Source organism: Manduca sexta, chromosome 18 (assembly GCF_014839805.1).
Source record: "Manduca sexta isolate Smith_Timp_Sample1 chromosome 18, JHU_Msex_v1.0, whole genome shotgun sequence".
NCBI classification, from domain to species: Eukaryota; Metazoa; Arthropoda; class Insecta; order Lepidoptera; family Sphingidae; genus Manduca; species Manduca sexta.
Window position 1 is genome coordinate 11,266,018 of NC_051132.1, and position 13,885 is coordinate 11,279,902.

The window sequence follows — 13,885 nt, forward strand, 5'->3', positions numbered from 1 at the left end:
ATAAATATTCTACTACAACAGAATAATTATTGCTGTAAGATATTATATAATATGAACGGGACATGCTCTTCTGATATAAAATCTATATGAAACGGAATTGAAAAACGTTGTCACTGATTACTCAGAGAAGCTTCAAACGTTGTGGATGTAGTAGTATAAGCTTGTTAGATAATTTCTAGCCACCAACTGAAACACATAAATTTAATAAATCATTAAAAACACACTAGTGGCTAGACCTATCCATTAAGGGTGATGGATAAATACATATTAGTCTTCATCTATTCTAGGAGAAAATACAATTCAAATGTTAGTAACACTGATTCCCCGGTACCCCCGGTACTTGCCCGGTACTCGGTGATCGGTCGTTTACAGGGGCTCTGATAGGGGCTTTTTGCAGTGCCTAAACAAAAAAATTATCAATATTATGATAAAAGGCTTTTTTTAAAGTTATTTAATGGTCGTTTGATCATGTGTATCGACATTCCTTCTGCTAACCGCGTGTAATACAGATGTAATTCGTTTAATCAAGTGCATTTTATTTAGAGAATAGATTTGAAATCATGGAAAAAGAACCAGATTTGCCTATTTCTTCGGCTTCTAATATCAAGGAAATGACGAAAATAAACGATATCGAGGCTTCCGCTGCAAATAGTGATATTATACGAGAAGCAGATGGAAGTATAACAAATTTCGATGGCATCGTTAAACGTATGAATGAAGACGTTTTGGTGGATTATCTTCATGATATCCTGTCCTTTCTGTTGAACGACAGATCACAATTGCGTATCAAAGCCTCAGGATGTTCGGAATTGTTTCTGGCGAATCTGTTAAGAAGTTTAGACAATTTAAATTGTAAACATTTCAATAAGCGATGCGCTAATATGACGAAACAGGTCGTCAAAGTATTGGATAATAATGCAGATGTTTACAAGTGCATCACTTCATCCGAAATCGTTGGAGGAAAGAAGTAAGCTAATATCCTTTTTTTTAACCACCACCACCAGCACTTTGTTCCATATAAGGTGTTGTTCGCGGTTCGATCCGCTATAATAAACTTTTCATTCAAATATCTGCAAACTTTTGCATTCATGATATAAACCAACGCGTGACTCCGGGAGACATATCTTCGCGAGTACTTTTTTCTTTGTGCTCCTTGACAGAAGCAAAATTCTTAAATTTCAACACCAATTTAGTATGTAAGTTGCTTTGGTAAACAGGGTGGCGGCCAAAAAAAGTACATACTAGATTTAGTTACTTGGCCCCGGGCGATGGCACACTTTAAATTCCCAGTCTCATATTTAAGTTTATCTTTACCTGGAATCCTACTAATATTATAGTTGCATGTATGTATAGGTGGCCTAACTGGTGCGAAACTCTGGACAATAGAAAAATAATGTCCTAGATGTAAATAAACAATTTCATTTTAGCTAGACTGACTGATGGTTAAAAGGGTATTGGTGAGAAAGATTTTCATCCATTGCTGCGCGAAGCTGCATATATTTGATCAGTACATACTTTCCAGTTGAAGTTGCCTCTCCTGTTTGTTAATTATTTATATTTACTACAAGTAAATAAACTAATAAAAATCAGAAGAGGTTACTTGATGCAAGCTGCTATCAATAGGTTGATCTGGAAATGTTGGGGGGAGACCCTTGTTCAGCACTGTACATACTGCAGCTGATGATGATGATGAAATAAACTGCAACTATCCCACACTCACACTTGTCATTATAACTTCTGTAAACAAGGATGGAAAATAGCGCAATTGCTAGTACCTAACCCATAACTATAAATTAATAATTTCATGTAAAGTATCTGATTAACTGTGTCTCCCTCATCATAGAATTGTTAAGCTAAACAGCTTTGCTGTTTATATAAAATCACCCAGAATTTTATTAAGTGACAATTTGAAATTAGTCAATCATTAAATCTTTATAAAAAAGTTATTGAAATTCAGGTAGACTAGTGTAATTGACATTAATTCTTCTTCGCCTGTTCCTAATATTACAATATTTTTGTTATAGATTTGTGGTTTATAAAAAGGAACCCATATCCAAATATCAGATGTCTGGTGAGGAAGAGTAAGTAATATTAATTTATGTAGTAGATTTATCAACAGCACAATTAAATTCATTCATTCATAGAATGAATCCACTTACAAATATAAATTCTACAGGCAATTTTTTTTTACAAGCTTTTTTTATGTACACAGCCAAAGCTAGTTATAATGACGTTAGTCATAACCAGGCTTTTTTTTTGTAATTTCTTTTTTGGGGGCAAACTAATTGTCGAAAGTCCATCATTTGTACCCCCCTCTCTTCCATACTTTTTATTGGCATTTTTTTGATATTTTCGAAATTTCCTTTGGTGGCACTGAGTGCCCCCGCGTTTCCTCACAAAAAAGCCCTGATCATAACAATGACAATGGTTTTAATGGGGATCAGTAACATATGCAGGAGATATTGTAGTGATAATAGTTTCATAGTCCGGTGAGACAGCAATCCGACATGACCGGAGAGAGATCAGGCGCAGGACCAACAGCGTTACATGTTGTCCGAGGCATGGGGTATCATACGGCGAATGTCTTAACTTTAAGCTACGCCTAAGTAATTTTTAAGATGATAAAATCTTGTCACAATTATTTTTGGCCCGACTCGGCAATCAAACCCAGGACGTCGGAGCGATAGTCGTTATCATACCATGTACACATTACAAATACGCTACTGAAGCATACCGTCCTGATTAGGTAGTCCCTGCAATGTCGTTATAACCAGCTTTTTGTGTGTGTAATGTGTTATATGCCATATTGCTTTTAATATACACTGTGTATTAACTATACCATTAATTATATTTTATTTCATGAGCGAATTTTCACTACTTTAATTTTTACCAGCTCTTGCTGCTCATCATCTAATCTGCAGTCTATAACTGAAAACCTGCAAAGCGACTGTCCTAACCACCAAAACCACAAAGTGCCGCAAGACTTCAAAATGCGCTGGTTGAAGACCACATTGAGGTTCATCAAAGATGAATCTAAACATGTCTACAAATACCCTGAAATGTCACCAATGGAAGCCACATTTGTGTATTCAATAATCACAAGGTGCAAGGAACAGACAGATATTTCACCAAACTCATACTTTCTGCCACTCAAAGAGGCTATGCAGATATTTGGCACAAAATATTTCTTCGAGTTGAACTACATTCATACCGATCGTAATGGGAAAATGTGAGTAATATACTGAAATATATATTGTAAAGTGCTGTTTGTTTTGGATTCTATGTTACAAAGAATAACAATGACAATTTAAATTATTTTTACATCATATCGAATCATAATAACCAATGTTGTTATAGCCGGTTTTTAGTGTACTTATATATCATAGCAGGATATTATGTAGACGGAAACAAAATAAATTATGACGTTCAGTTTTCCTCTTGTAGTGTTAAACTGTGGAATAATCTTAATTCAAGATGTATAATAAAAAAGTATAACCAAATTGCGCATCCTTAAAGTTAGTTCATTACACCAGCTGTGTTTTTACACGCGCAACGCTACTACGGTAACATACGCCAGGCGTGTTATAAAAAAAAAACCACTAGGATATGAGAGCCCACGTTGTACGTGTTAAAATGAGCGCTACAGCAGTGTGGCAAAACACATATACGCTGTGTTGTGGAAAGCTAACGCGAATGTAGTGTGTAATGTAGATCGCGTAATGTGGCGCGTGTAGCTGTTATTTTTACACGCGTATTGTGTGTCGCCTTACTGGAGTTTCCTTCGCGAGTGTCGGACAGTACACCTGGAATATACACAGGGTGGGCATACAGGAGTATATTTAATGTTATGAATGCTTTGGCGCCACAGTCAACTTGATAAATCAGTAGTAATCATTATCTGCTATACAATAAGCCACGTGTATTAATGGCGAAAGGTGAAATTTTCCGAAAGGTAATCCGACGCAATATAATATTATAGGCATAAAAGCTTTCTACACATCATTCTAATGAATAACATGAATATAAATGACTTACGAAAGGGAAGCCGGCAGGAATCGGGTTAAAAAGACCCTTCGCCACTGACATATATACCATGTCAAAGCAAATATAAATTGGTATATTGCAGGTTTTTAATGCTGGAGAAGGTCCCAAAGAATATAAAGAGTATCATCGAAGGTGACAAAAGGTGCAGGTAAATGTTTATTAACTATCCACATGACATACATATAAATTTAAAACCATTTTTAAATTCCCACCGTACTCTTCTCCCTCCCCTAAAACTACACCCAGGGGCATCTTTGACTCATTTCGGTAACGTAAGGGCTTTGGTCGACGGCGGTGTCGCCGAACCGCCTCCTTGCCTGTATGCAGTCCCTATTGTTATCGGAACCCTTTATAGACGTACAACTATGCTTATCTATACTCGTTTTTTCATACTGTCATGGAAGATTACTGCGGAAATGTTTAAAAAATCATCTTAAGTTTACTTGATGTAAGACTCACATATTTTTCCGTTTTCTGCCTAAAATATTTACAATTTATGTACAAAATTTTACACTGTATTTGTTTTTCAGTCACCGTTTCAGAAACCTAAAATTTATCAAGCAGCCCAAGACCCGCACCTCAGATGAAAATCGGTGAGTATTATATCACACATAGCAGCATTTTCCAAACTATGGGTCGGGAGGGAATATTGGGTAGGCCTTGAAAAATAGGACATTACATCGACTGATCGGGTTAACAACCAGGTGGACGATGGCATGCCACTGCTTGATGAAAAAAGTTACAAAATTCTGGTTGAAACAGCACTCCTTGTAAATTAAATTTAAAAATAACTTCATGACAGCCAGAGATGCTAAGAATTATTTATATGGCCTTAATAACGTTTAGTTAATATTATGATTCTTAAAATTTTTGGGAGACAAATTTGGCATTGCAATTTGCCGCCAATAAAATCGGCCGCTTTAGACAACAGCCTACTAACCATAATGGTAAATCCGCCACTGGTCGGAACTGACCCTGATACACGCACACGTAGATGCAGACATGCGCACACATCCGCATGTGTCGTCATACTTACATGCGTGTGTGTGTTGTACAGCAATTGAAGTCCTATGCTCTAAAACAGTTTCTCAACCTAATTTTATTTACCGCTCACTGAGAATATGCTTTTCTAAAGTCCCTTATCTTTTTCGCACATGTAATAAAAAATATAATTATAATACCTACAACGACGAAATTAATCGATATACATTTTTTAGACAAGCGGCGATAGCCTAGTTGGGTGTGGAACGGACTGCCGAGACGAATGTCCGCAGGTTCAAATCCCAAGGGCACACACCTCTGACTTATCTAAAAATCGTGTGTGTATTCTTTGTGAATTTGTCGTTCGCTTTAACGGTGAAGGAAAACATCGTGAGGAAACCTGCACATCTGACAAGTTCTCTATAGGAATTTCGAGGGTGTGTGAAGTCTATCAACCCGCACTAGGCCAGCGTGGTGGACTAAGGCCTAATCCCTCTCAGTAGTAGAGGAGGCCCGTGCTCAGCAGTGGGCAAGTATATAATACAGGGCTGATATTATTATTTATTATTATTATTAATTTTTTAGACTATATTTTTAATCAGCTCACATCTGCGCTGTCTCCATTTTATCTGTGACTTCTACTTCTCTCCCGTGAGTCTCAAACGCCCACAAGGGCACGTTATCGCCCATGAAGAACTCATTTACTAAAACGTCTTATTAATCACAGAGCGACACGTGTGGTTTCGCGTTTGAAAAATCAAGAGCGATATAAACCGGAGTCCAATCGGCTGTGCGAACCCACAGCTGCAGATTTTGAACGGTGAGCTCAGTACAATGAACTAATTTTAGTTTAAATATTAATTTTGAGTGCTACAAACAGTTATTGATAATACGGTAGTCGGTTGACACATTTGGCCTATACTAAAATATCGTTAGTGTATTCACATTAAAAAGTAAATAATGTTTTCCTTTACCGCTATATTTTCAAGAATTTCAATAAACTCTTTATCTCAGATTTTTAACAACTATTTTCACCTAAATGTTAAACTAATATTGCTTTTTGGCAGTCGGTTAAAAGAAAACCCAGGCGTTCACCCGAACCTGCACGTGTATTATACTCCCAATCTGGACATATTTAACCAACTCGCGAGCAAGAACAGCCGCCAGTAAGTAATTATTTTAATCTGTACAAATAAGTATTCCTAGTAACATTTCTATTAACTTATACAACTATTTATTTATGTTTGGTAATATGATGTGTGGTTTAATCTGTGCTAATATCTGATACAGTGCACTGATTGTGCTGGGACTCATTTATAATTTTTGTAAAAGAATACTTATCATATACAATAAAAGGCTTATCACGAGCTACAAGCAAATGCTACGAATATTCATTTGATATCTTACAGAAACTCTGCAGTGGGAAGAAGCGCCATAGACAATGTAGATGGCGCGGGCAGTTCGCGCGGCGGACGCAGGGACAGAAGCTGCTCTGAGGCTAGGACGGACAAACTACTCAAAGACATGTCAGTGCCGATTAAGAGCGATAAAGCCATCAAGTGAGTTGCTCCGATGTTACTGTATACTAATAGCACAAAAAGGAATAGCGGTCAATTGTCCGGCCCAAATGAGATACTCCGTAAATCGTTACCTATTCTACATAAACAAACAAAACTTAATATCAACGTAAATAAAAAAGTACAAAATTAAATAACAGCTAACCTGAAACAGAGTTTTTGTAGCATAGTATAATAAATAAAAACATATGGCCTACTATCTACAATGCCAAAACAGTAAAATTTATTTTCAGAATGATGTACGGTATGGGATGGGACGGTGGTGCGTTGGGTGTGAGAGGCAACGGTATCACCGAGCCGATCATACCTTCCCTTGAATTAGTAAGTAATGTAGTATAATAAGTAATAATACTGTGGTCAAGTGAGCCCAAAAAATAGAAAACTTACAAAAATTCTGATAAAGCAGAAATATGCTACAGTACGGTATCTTAGGAACACGATTATGAACAAAATTCAAAAAGTCCCCATCAATGCTACGTGTGAAAAAAAAAACAATATAATTTCGTAAGTGTGTGTTTGTAGCATTTTTTCCACAATGTTTAGTTTTATCATATAGAATAGATTACGTCAAATTCTACAACATACAATTATCTATAAAATTTGTTCTAACACTTTTGTAATCTTGCATGTTTATATTGTGAAGGACTTATTATTCATAAATCGAAACACTTTTCAAATATAAATAAACCAATAATGCGTTGACTGCGTCCTCAAAAAAATGAATTACCACCCGTACGATTTACCACATAAAAGTTACCACACACTAACCGTGTTGTCCCGCACTCGTACAGTGAACCTAAACCTCAGTGCGGCGGTATACAAGTAGCATGTGAAAATAACCGCTACGAACATGCACCTGCCTGTTATGTAAACAGGTACACATCGGTAATACAAAGTTTATGTGTTTATTATTAGTCAGCAGACTAGGCTCAATCCTTTTACATTAGGGAGCAGACTAGGCTCACATCCTTTTACATTAGTGAGGAGACTAAGCTCAATCCTTTTACATTAGGGAGCAGACTAGGCTCACATCCTTTTACATTAGTGAGGAGACTAGGCTGACATCCTTTTACATTAGTGAGGAGACTAGGCTCACATCCTTTTACATTTTTTATGACTCGCCCGGCACATGGTGCCCGTCCGGTGTTGCGCGCTTAAAAACACAACAGGTGTCATAGTTCACATTTCTGCTCTCTTAACTAAGGAAATTGTAAATGATTTCTTATGTTTACTCGAATGTTAGACATTGAAATAAAACTAGTTTTGGTATTAATTATTACGGTATTTTTTTATTATAATATTCTCCTTTTAATTGTTATACATTTAATTTAAGCGGAACCCAAAAACCGGCTGCTTGAATGCAAGACACTAAGCGCTAGTTTCGCGTACATCGGACATATAGCAGAGGTCATTAAAAAAGTTGTGCAGTTGTAAAATAGAGATAGATATTGTAACTGACGTTTCGGACGACCGTTAAAATAAATGATGAGACCCTTTAATATTTTTTTTTATCCGTGGCGCTTTACAACTCTTTTTTTTATTAGTCTCCATTTTTTACTTACATCATTTCAGTAGACCAATTAAAAAACAATTCAACACCACATATATGCAATACGCAAAATATTCCGTCCTGACGTTGATAATTCAAACCAACAGATGTCTGGAGCAGGCCTCGGCCACACGTCTTCACCCAAAAAAGAACCAAGAGTTAACCATCAGCATCAATCTGGAGCCGGTTTCGTCCACATGCCTCCACCTAAAAAAGTGACAAAAGGTAATAACTATCCACACCAATCTGGAGTAGCACGATCCCAGACGCCTTCAGAAAAAAAAGAGCCATTACGTAATGTTCAGCAGCAATCTGGAGCAAACTTAGGCCAGTCGCCTTTACGAGTAATAGAGGCGTCAAAGAAGGTGGAAGTAGTTAAAGCACAACATCAAAACGATCGGCGACACAATCGCCTAGAAATGTTGCAGTACCTCCTCGACACGGTCACTTCAGATGATAACGCCAGAGAGCTTAAATATGACAGACGTATTACGAAGAAAGAGAAAGGATATTTTAAACACCTGCTCCGCTGCGCCAACGAAAGAAACAGTATCGGTGTCTCGGACCCGAACGAGCTGAGACTGTGGACCAGCATCCTCAAGGGAATGACGGATAACCCCGATTTGCACCTCAAAACATCTATATCTGATGATTGCAAGTAAGAAAGTTTTACACTATTGTTTTCAAATATCTATAAAATTTTGTAAACCTTCAATTAAGAGTTGATCGAAAATGTCAATTAATAAAATTGACGTCATTAACAACGCTGTTATGTGAAGTTTTGATATTTTATGAATTAACGCTTTCATCTATTCACAAAGTATAAACTCATATTTTATTTGCAGGCGGCTTCTGCTCGAGAAGGATGATACTCCTTACTTCTCAAAACATAAAAAGAGGAAATTACAGAGGAAGGCCTCTATTACAAATATTCCACCACTGACAGAGGGCAACAAAAAATATATAAGCAATGACTTTCTACGTCATCTAACTGAGAATTATGTAGCCGTTTACGTTGGCCGACATATTTCTACCAAAGCAGAAACTGGTGTCACATTCAGAGTGGTGATTCTTATTCATTTATTAGATACTGTTAATAGCGATCGTATAGAGACACTGATAGAATTCGAAAAAATCCTCAACGACAAAGAAAAAGATTATGTGGAGAACACTGTTATGTCTGTAGGTACTAGAAAGAAACGCGGTGGTTCTATGCTTGAAGAAGACCTGCTGCAGGAGATAAGGTATAACCTTGAAGGTTATGTACTACGCAAGCACTTTATCGATGACAGGTGGGTGTAATTTATATACTATATTATGCATTATATCCTTTGACTTCCCATACCTGAGTCTTTGTCCAGGATAAAGGTGACGAAAAAGCATGTAGAAGTATAAACTCAGCATATTAAAATGATCGCTATAGCATTACAAAATGCATATGTTGTAGTCTGTGAATCTAAAAATCTCACCTGTTGGATAGTCAATAACCGTAGCGCCCATTTCTTAAGTGTATCATGTGGTGTCTCAATCCTGTTCAGATTAGTTCAGTATAGTACGGCATGCCTAGTCGTGAGCCGCACTGATAGGTTTTTATAATAATTATTCATTGTTTTAGAGCCACTGTTTATGCGTTTAATATGTGGAATTTTAAAATGTATCTTCATTTCAGGACATTTGTAGTGCGCAAAATTGATAGAAAAAATCTAGAGAAAACTTCGCTTGATGTTTCATACGCCACGTGTAGCACCGATGATAATGATAAAAATTACCTTACCTCTCGCTGCTCAGACGACAGTGACGCAGGTCACGACGACATCTTTGACAATGACGACAATGCCGAACCCATTGACAACAATGACCGGAGTGTAACAAACAAAGGTCCTGAATTACAACAAACAAAAACTCAAGAAAACTCTTCTGCAGCTTTAAATATTGAAACAAAACTATTACACGGAGCAGTGTCTGGGGGTGAAAATAAAGAACAAATTGAATTGATTGTATTGGATGAAGATGATGATCCTGAAGACACAAACTCACAAGTGTATGAAATAATGGATGTCCAAGGTTATGGTGTGGAAACAACATGTCATAGTTTTACACATTTGGTTGTTGAAGATGCGTTAAAAGAAACGAAATGCGATGTATCAAATACAGACAATCAAGATTTTGAAAAAGATGCAGAAATTCTTGATCTAGCAACAGGTACGCTTGAAGATACAGTATCTCATTTGCAAACAGATATGCCGTGTGTAGCAAAACACACAAATTTTTATTCTAAAACAAGTATGGCACATATTGAAACTACTGGCACAGAAATAAAATCCGATGTAGGAAGTTGTGAACAAATCACCGCGACTCACTTGGAACCTAATATGCATGGTAAAGGAGATAACACCGGTATAGTCGTGGAAGCAGTTAAACAGAATATAGAAAAAATTGCGTTAATGGATGCTTGGAAAAGAGATGGTAATGGAAAAAGTTCAGTATTTGATGTACTAAAATCATATGTAGAGCATTTTAACAAAAATCCAGAAATGCGTATACTACAAAATATTGAGCGTACAGAAAAAAATACGGAATCCAATGTATTAAATAGAGATTTAAAAGAATTGAGAAATGAATCTGAGCATAATGTAACTATACTTGCAGGTGAAAAAGATGGCAAATGTATTGGGAAAGAAGAAACAAATGTTGAGCTATCAGATGACAAATGTAAGGAAGATATGGAGACAGACATTCCAGAAACATCAGATGCTTTGAAGATTTGTGCTCTTGAAGATAGCAAAGTAAATGAAGCTAAATATGTGAAACGCGTATACTTAATGCCAAGCGAATACCCAATCGTAGAAGTTGACACTGAGTTTGCCAAAAGCGTACAATTTATTATATCAAAAGAAATAGATGTGAGCACAGAGTTGCCACTATTAAAGTGTCATGGAGTCCAAAATGGTGTCCTGATCTACAGTTGCCACAGTGAAAACACTTTGCCATGGCTAGAAAGAGTTTGTATCGCCAAGAATATAAAATTAGTAATTCCTACAAACGACGTGGTGCGATACAAAATGTCATTGAAAATAAACTCTTTTATTGATTACACCAGCGACAAGTTGTTCAAGATGTTGCGCCTCTACAATGAAGGTTTGGCGACGGAGAATTGGGTAGAACTAAACGTAAATAAAAGTAGCGATTCGCTAACATTTATTGTAGAATTAGACGATAAATCTTTAAAGTATATAAAAGAGTCGAATTTCTTGTTGTTCGCGGGTATAGATCAAGTACAGTTCCACCCTGTATGGAACTAATAACATTTAGTATTGTAATCGTTACTATAGTTAAGGGTCGATCGCTTATTGAAAGTGGACCATAAACTATTTCGTTTCCTTGTTATTTCGTAGGACCATGTTCATGGTAAAACTATTCTGCTGGTTTACAAAGTAACTGGATTACATTTTACAAGTAGATTCTTGACTGCAGTAAAATTTTAAATCATGTATATTTGGAAAAAAAATTATTGTTCATTACATCAGTAATGATATTAAAATGACAATATTTATGAGCTACCTACATATATGTATGTGTGAGTAGACTATAGAATTAATAATCGTATCATATTATTCCATTACTTACCCATAAAATAACCTTCCAGCAAGTTTTTGCTTTTATTATTATCAACAGCTTGACGACCAAAGTGATACCCTACAGTTGTGGATGTAAACTTTACATGCGTCTGACAAATTACATTAATAAACACGAATTACATATCAAAAACATTATGTTTTGAAAAATGTTTACATTCGATATTGATAATCTTTTTAAAAAGTTTAAAAAATAACTTATATTTTATAATTGTGCTAATTATTCTTCCCAAATTGACTAAATTAATAATTAAAAAAATATCATTAGACTGAGACAGGTGAAACTATAGGGACGTCACACAACTACCAGACATGCTAACTGTTTTGCAAGACGGAAGTGGAATATAAAGGAGTATGTACAAATCAAATGGTTATTTCTAAGAAATTAATCAATCAATTTAAAATTATTTTTTAAGAAAAAAGTACGAGGAAATTGCACAAACACACCAATCCGTTTCAAAGAATTATTATTTACCTCATATTACTTATGAAAGGGGCCTTTCAATCACCTATCGACCCTTATCGATGTCTTTATAAGGTATATTAAATGTGATTATATATACAATATACACTTTAAGTGATGGTAGATTAAATCTCAAAATGCTAGCATCTAAGTTATTTCACGTATTATTATAAATTATATTTCTGTGATTATCAATGACTGTAAAAACTCTATTTTTTTTTCAAAACAATAATATTGTGGTTCTATTTAGTTAGTAGTTTTTAAAATAATTACTTCAAAATGTTACCATGCTTGAAAAGCGGAAAGACTAAATTAAAATGTTATATGTGTGATAATTTTAATGTTTGTCTTGAATATGATGTAACGGGATTCTGGTTATTTAATAAGTTGTGTACATTTTGGTGAATGCTATTGGTATGAAGGAGTGATTGTGTTTTGGTATAAGTGGACCAGAAGGTCGAGCTTCGTGTAGTCAAACAAGTGATAAATCTTTTTTGATAAAGATTTTTTATGCCTAAGGGAAAGATCTCAACAAACGAGTGTAATTGTATAGAATATCAGAACTACCAAATATGTCAGTACTGTTGAACCGTAATCTGGTGGTAGTCAAAAAACGCGCAGGCAAACTTATCCCTGCTTAAATGAAACAATATCGCACACCAACTTTTGTTTTAATTGATATGCACCTATATTGATTAATTATTACCAAACTTCTATAGGACATGACAAATAGTTACTAAACAGAATAGTTTTGAAAAGAAAAGGCTAGATTTTCACGAAAGTGTTACATACCCTTGTAACTCAACTCAAAAAATAACATTGTTTTGCGCATATTTTGACAATCATCCAATTAACTTCATGATCATCATCATCAGCCACCATGCAATTTATTATTTGGCACAAATTTATTACTAAGCCGTCTATTATTTTAAATAACGCGGTATATTTCGTGCATCCTTATAAATCAGTGTTATAAATGTATTAATCTGATCTATTTGCGAGAAAAAAGCAGAACCACTGAGTAGTGTTTTATGTCTACTTTAAATAAATATTCTTTGTGAATACATTTACAAGTAATATTAAAATTACAAAATTAACAATATATTACTCTACATTTTTATATTTATTAGAAAATGTATTACTTTTCACAATATATTTCAGGTTATAAAATATTTTGCATTTTAAATTAAATGTGTAGTTTTATAGACTCAAGTATAGTTGGTTATATTACCAGTGATCTTTGTGAAATGTTTTACAAAATAAGTTGTAATAATAAATATTCAATATGACATAATAATGCATAAAGCATGCATACTAAAATAAGTAATTTGTTTTAAATAAAAATTGTTAATCAAAGTTCTTGCCATTGGTGAACACGAGATCGAATTTCGCATGAATATTGCCGCCGATCCCGGCGAACATTGGTAATGTAACCGAACACAAGTAACTGTACTCAGTATAAGGTATAATCAGTCATAGTTGTTTCAAATACTATTTTTATTGTGTATACGATATATACAGTATTGTAAACTACAAAATAAAAGTTTTCAAAATCATTATTTATTTGTGCCACTATCCTCATATATCTTTGAATTTTGATTAAAAAAAGACCGCATTTAAATATTATGTAAATAAT

At 35.1% G+C, this 13,885-nt stretch overlaps 1 protein-coding gene across 4 annotated transcripts; it reads left to right on the top strand.

Moving 5' to 3' along the window:
• Window positions 1-311: 311 nt before the first annotated feature.
• LOC115441575 lies at window positions 312-13,805 on the top strand. Of its 4 annotated transcripts, none has more exons than XM_030166420.2 (13): window positions 312-967; window positions 2,025-2,081; window positions 2,894-3,229; window positions 4,127-4,192; window positions 4,575-4,637; window positions 5,753-5,845; window positions 6,093-6,191; window positions 6,435-6,584; window positions 6,836-6,923; window positions 8,259-8,809; window positions 8,997-9,443; window positions 9,821-10,617; window positions 10,801-13,805. In XM_030166420.2, exons 1-13 carry the CDS (start codon window positions 561-563, stop codon window positions 11,451-11,453), a joined length of 3,807 nt encoding a protein of 1,268 aa, XP_030022280.2. In that variant the 5' UTR covers window positions 312-560; the 3' UTR covers window positions 11,454-13,805. The 4 variants fall into 4 exon arrangements, with proteins under 4 accessions (XP_030022280.2, XP_030022278.2, XP_030022279.2 ...); XM_030166421.2 differs by having other exon boundaries at window positions 313-967; window positions 9,821-10,353; XM_030166418.2 differs by having other exon boundaries at window positions 9,821-13,805.
• Window positions 13,806-13,885: the final 80 nt, after the last annotated feature.

Excerpts from the sequence above, each read along its gene's own strand:
- LOC115441575 (XM_030166418.2), top strand. The coding sequence starts at position 561 with ATGGAAAAAGAACCAGATTTGCCTATTTCTTCGGCTTCTAATATCAAG. Across the intron at positions 968-2,024 it reads GAAATCGTTGGAGGAAAGAA|ATTTGTGGTTTATAAAAAGG; the intron begins GTAAGCTAATAT and ends TTTTTGTTATAG. Across the intron at positions 4,638-5,752 it reads CGCACCTCAGATGAAAATCG|AGCGACACGTGTGGTTTCGC; the intron begins GTGAGTATTATA and ends TATTAATCACAG.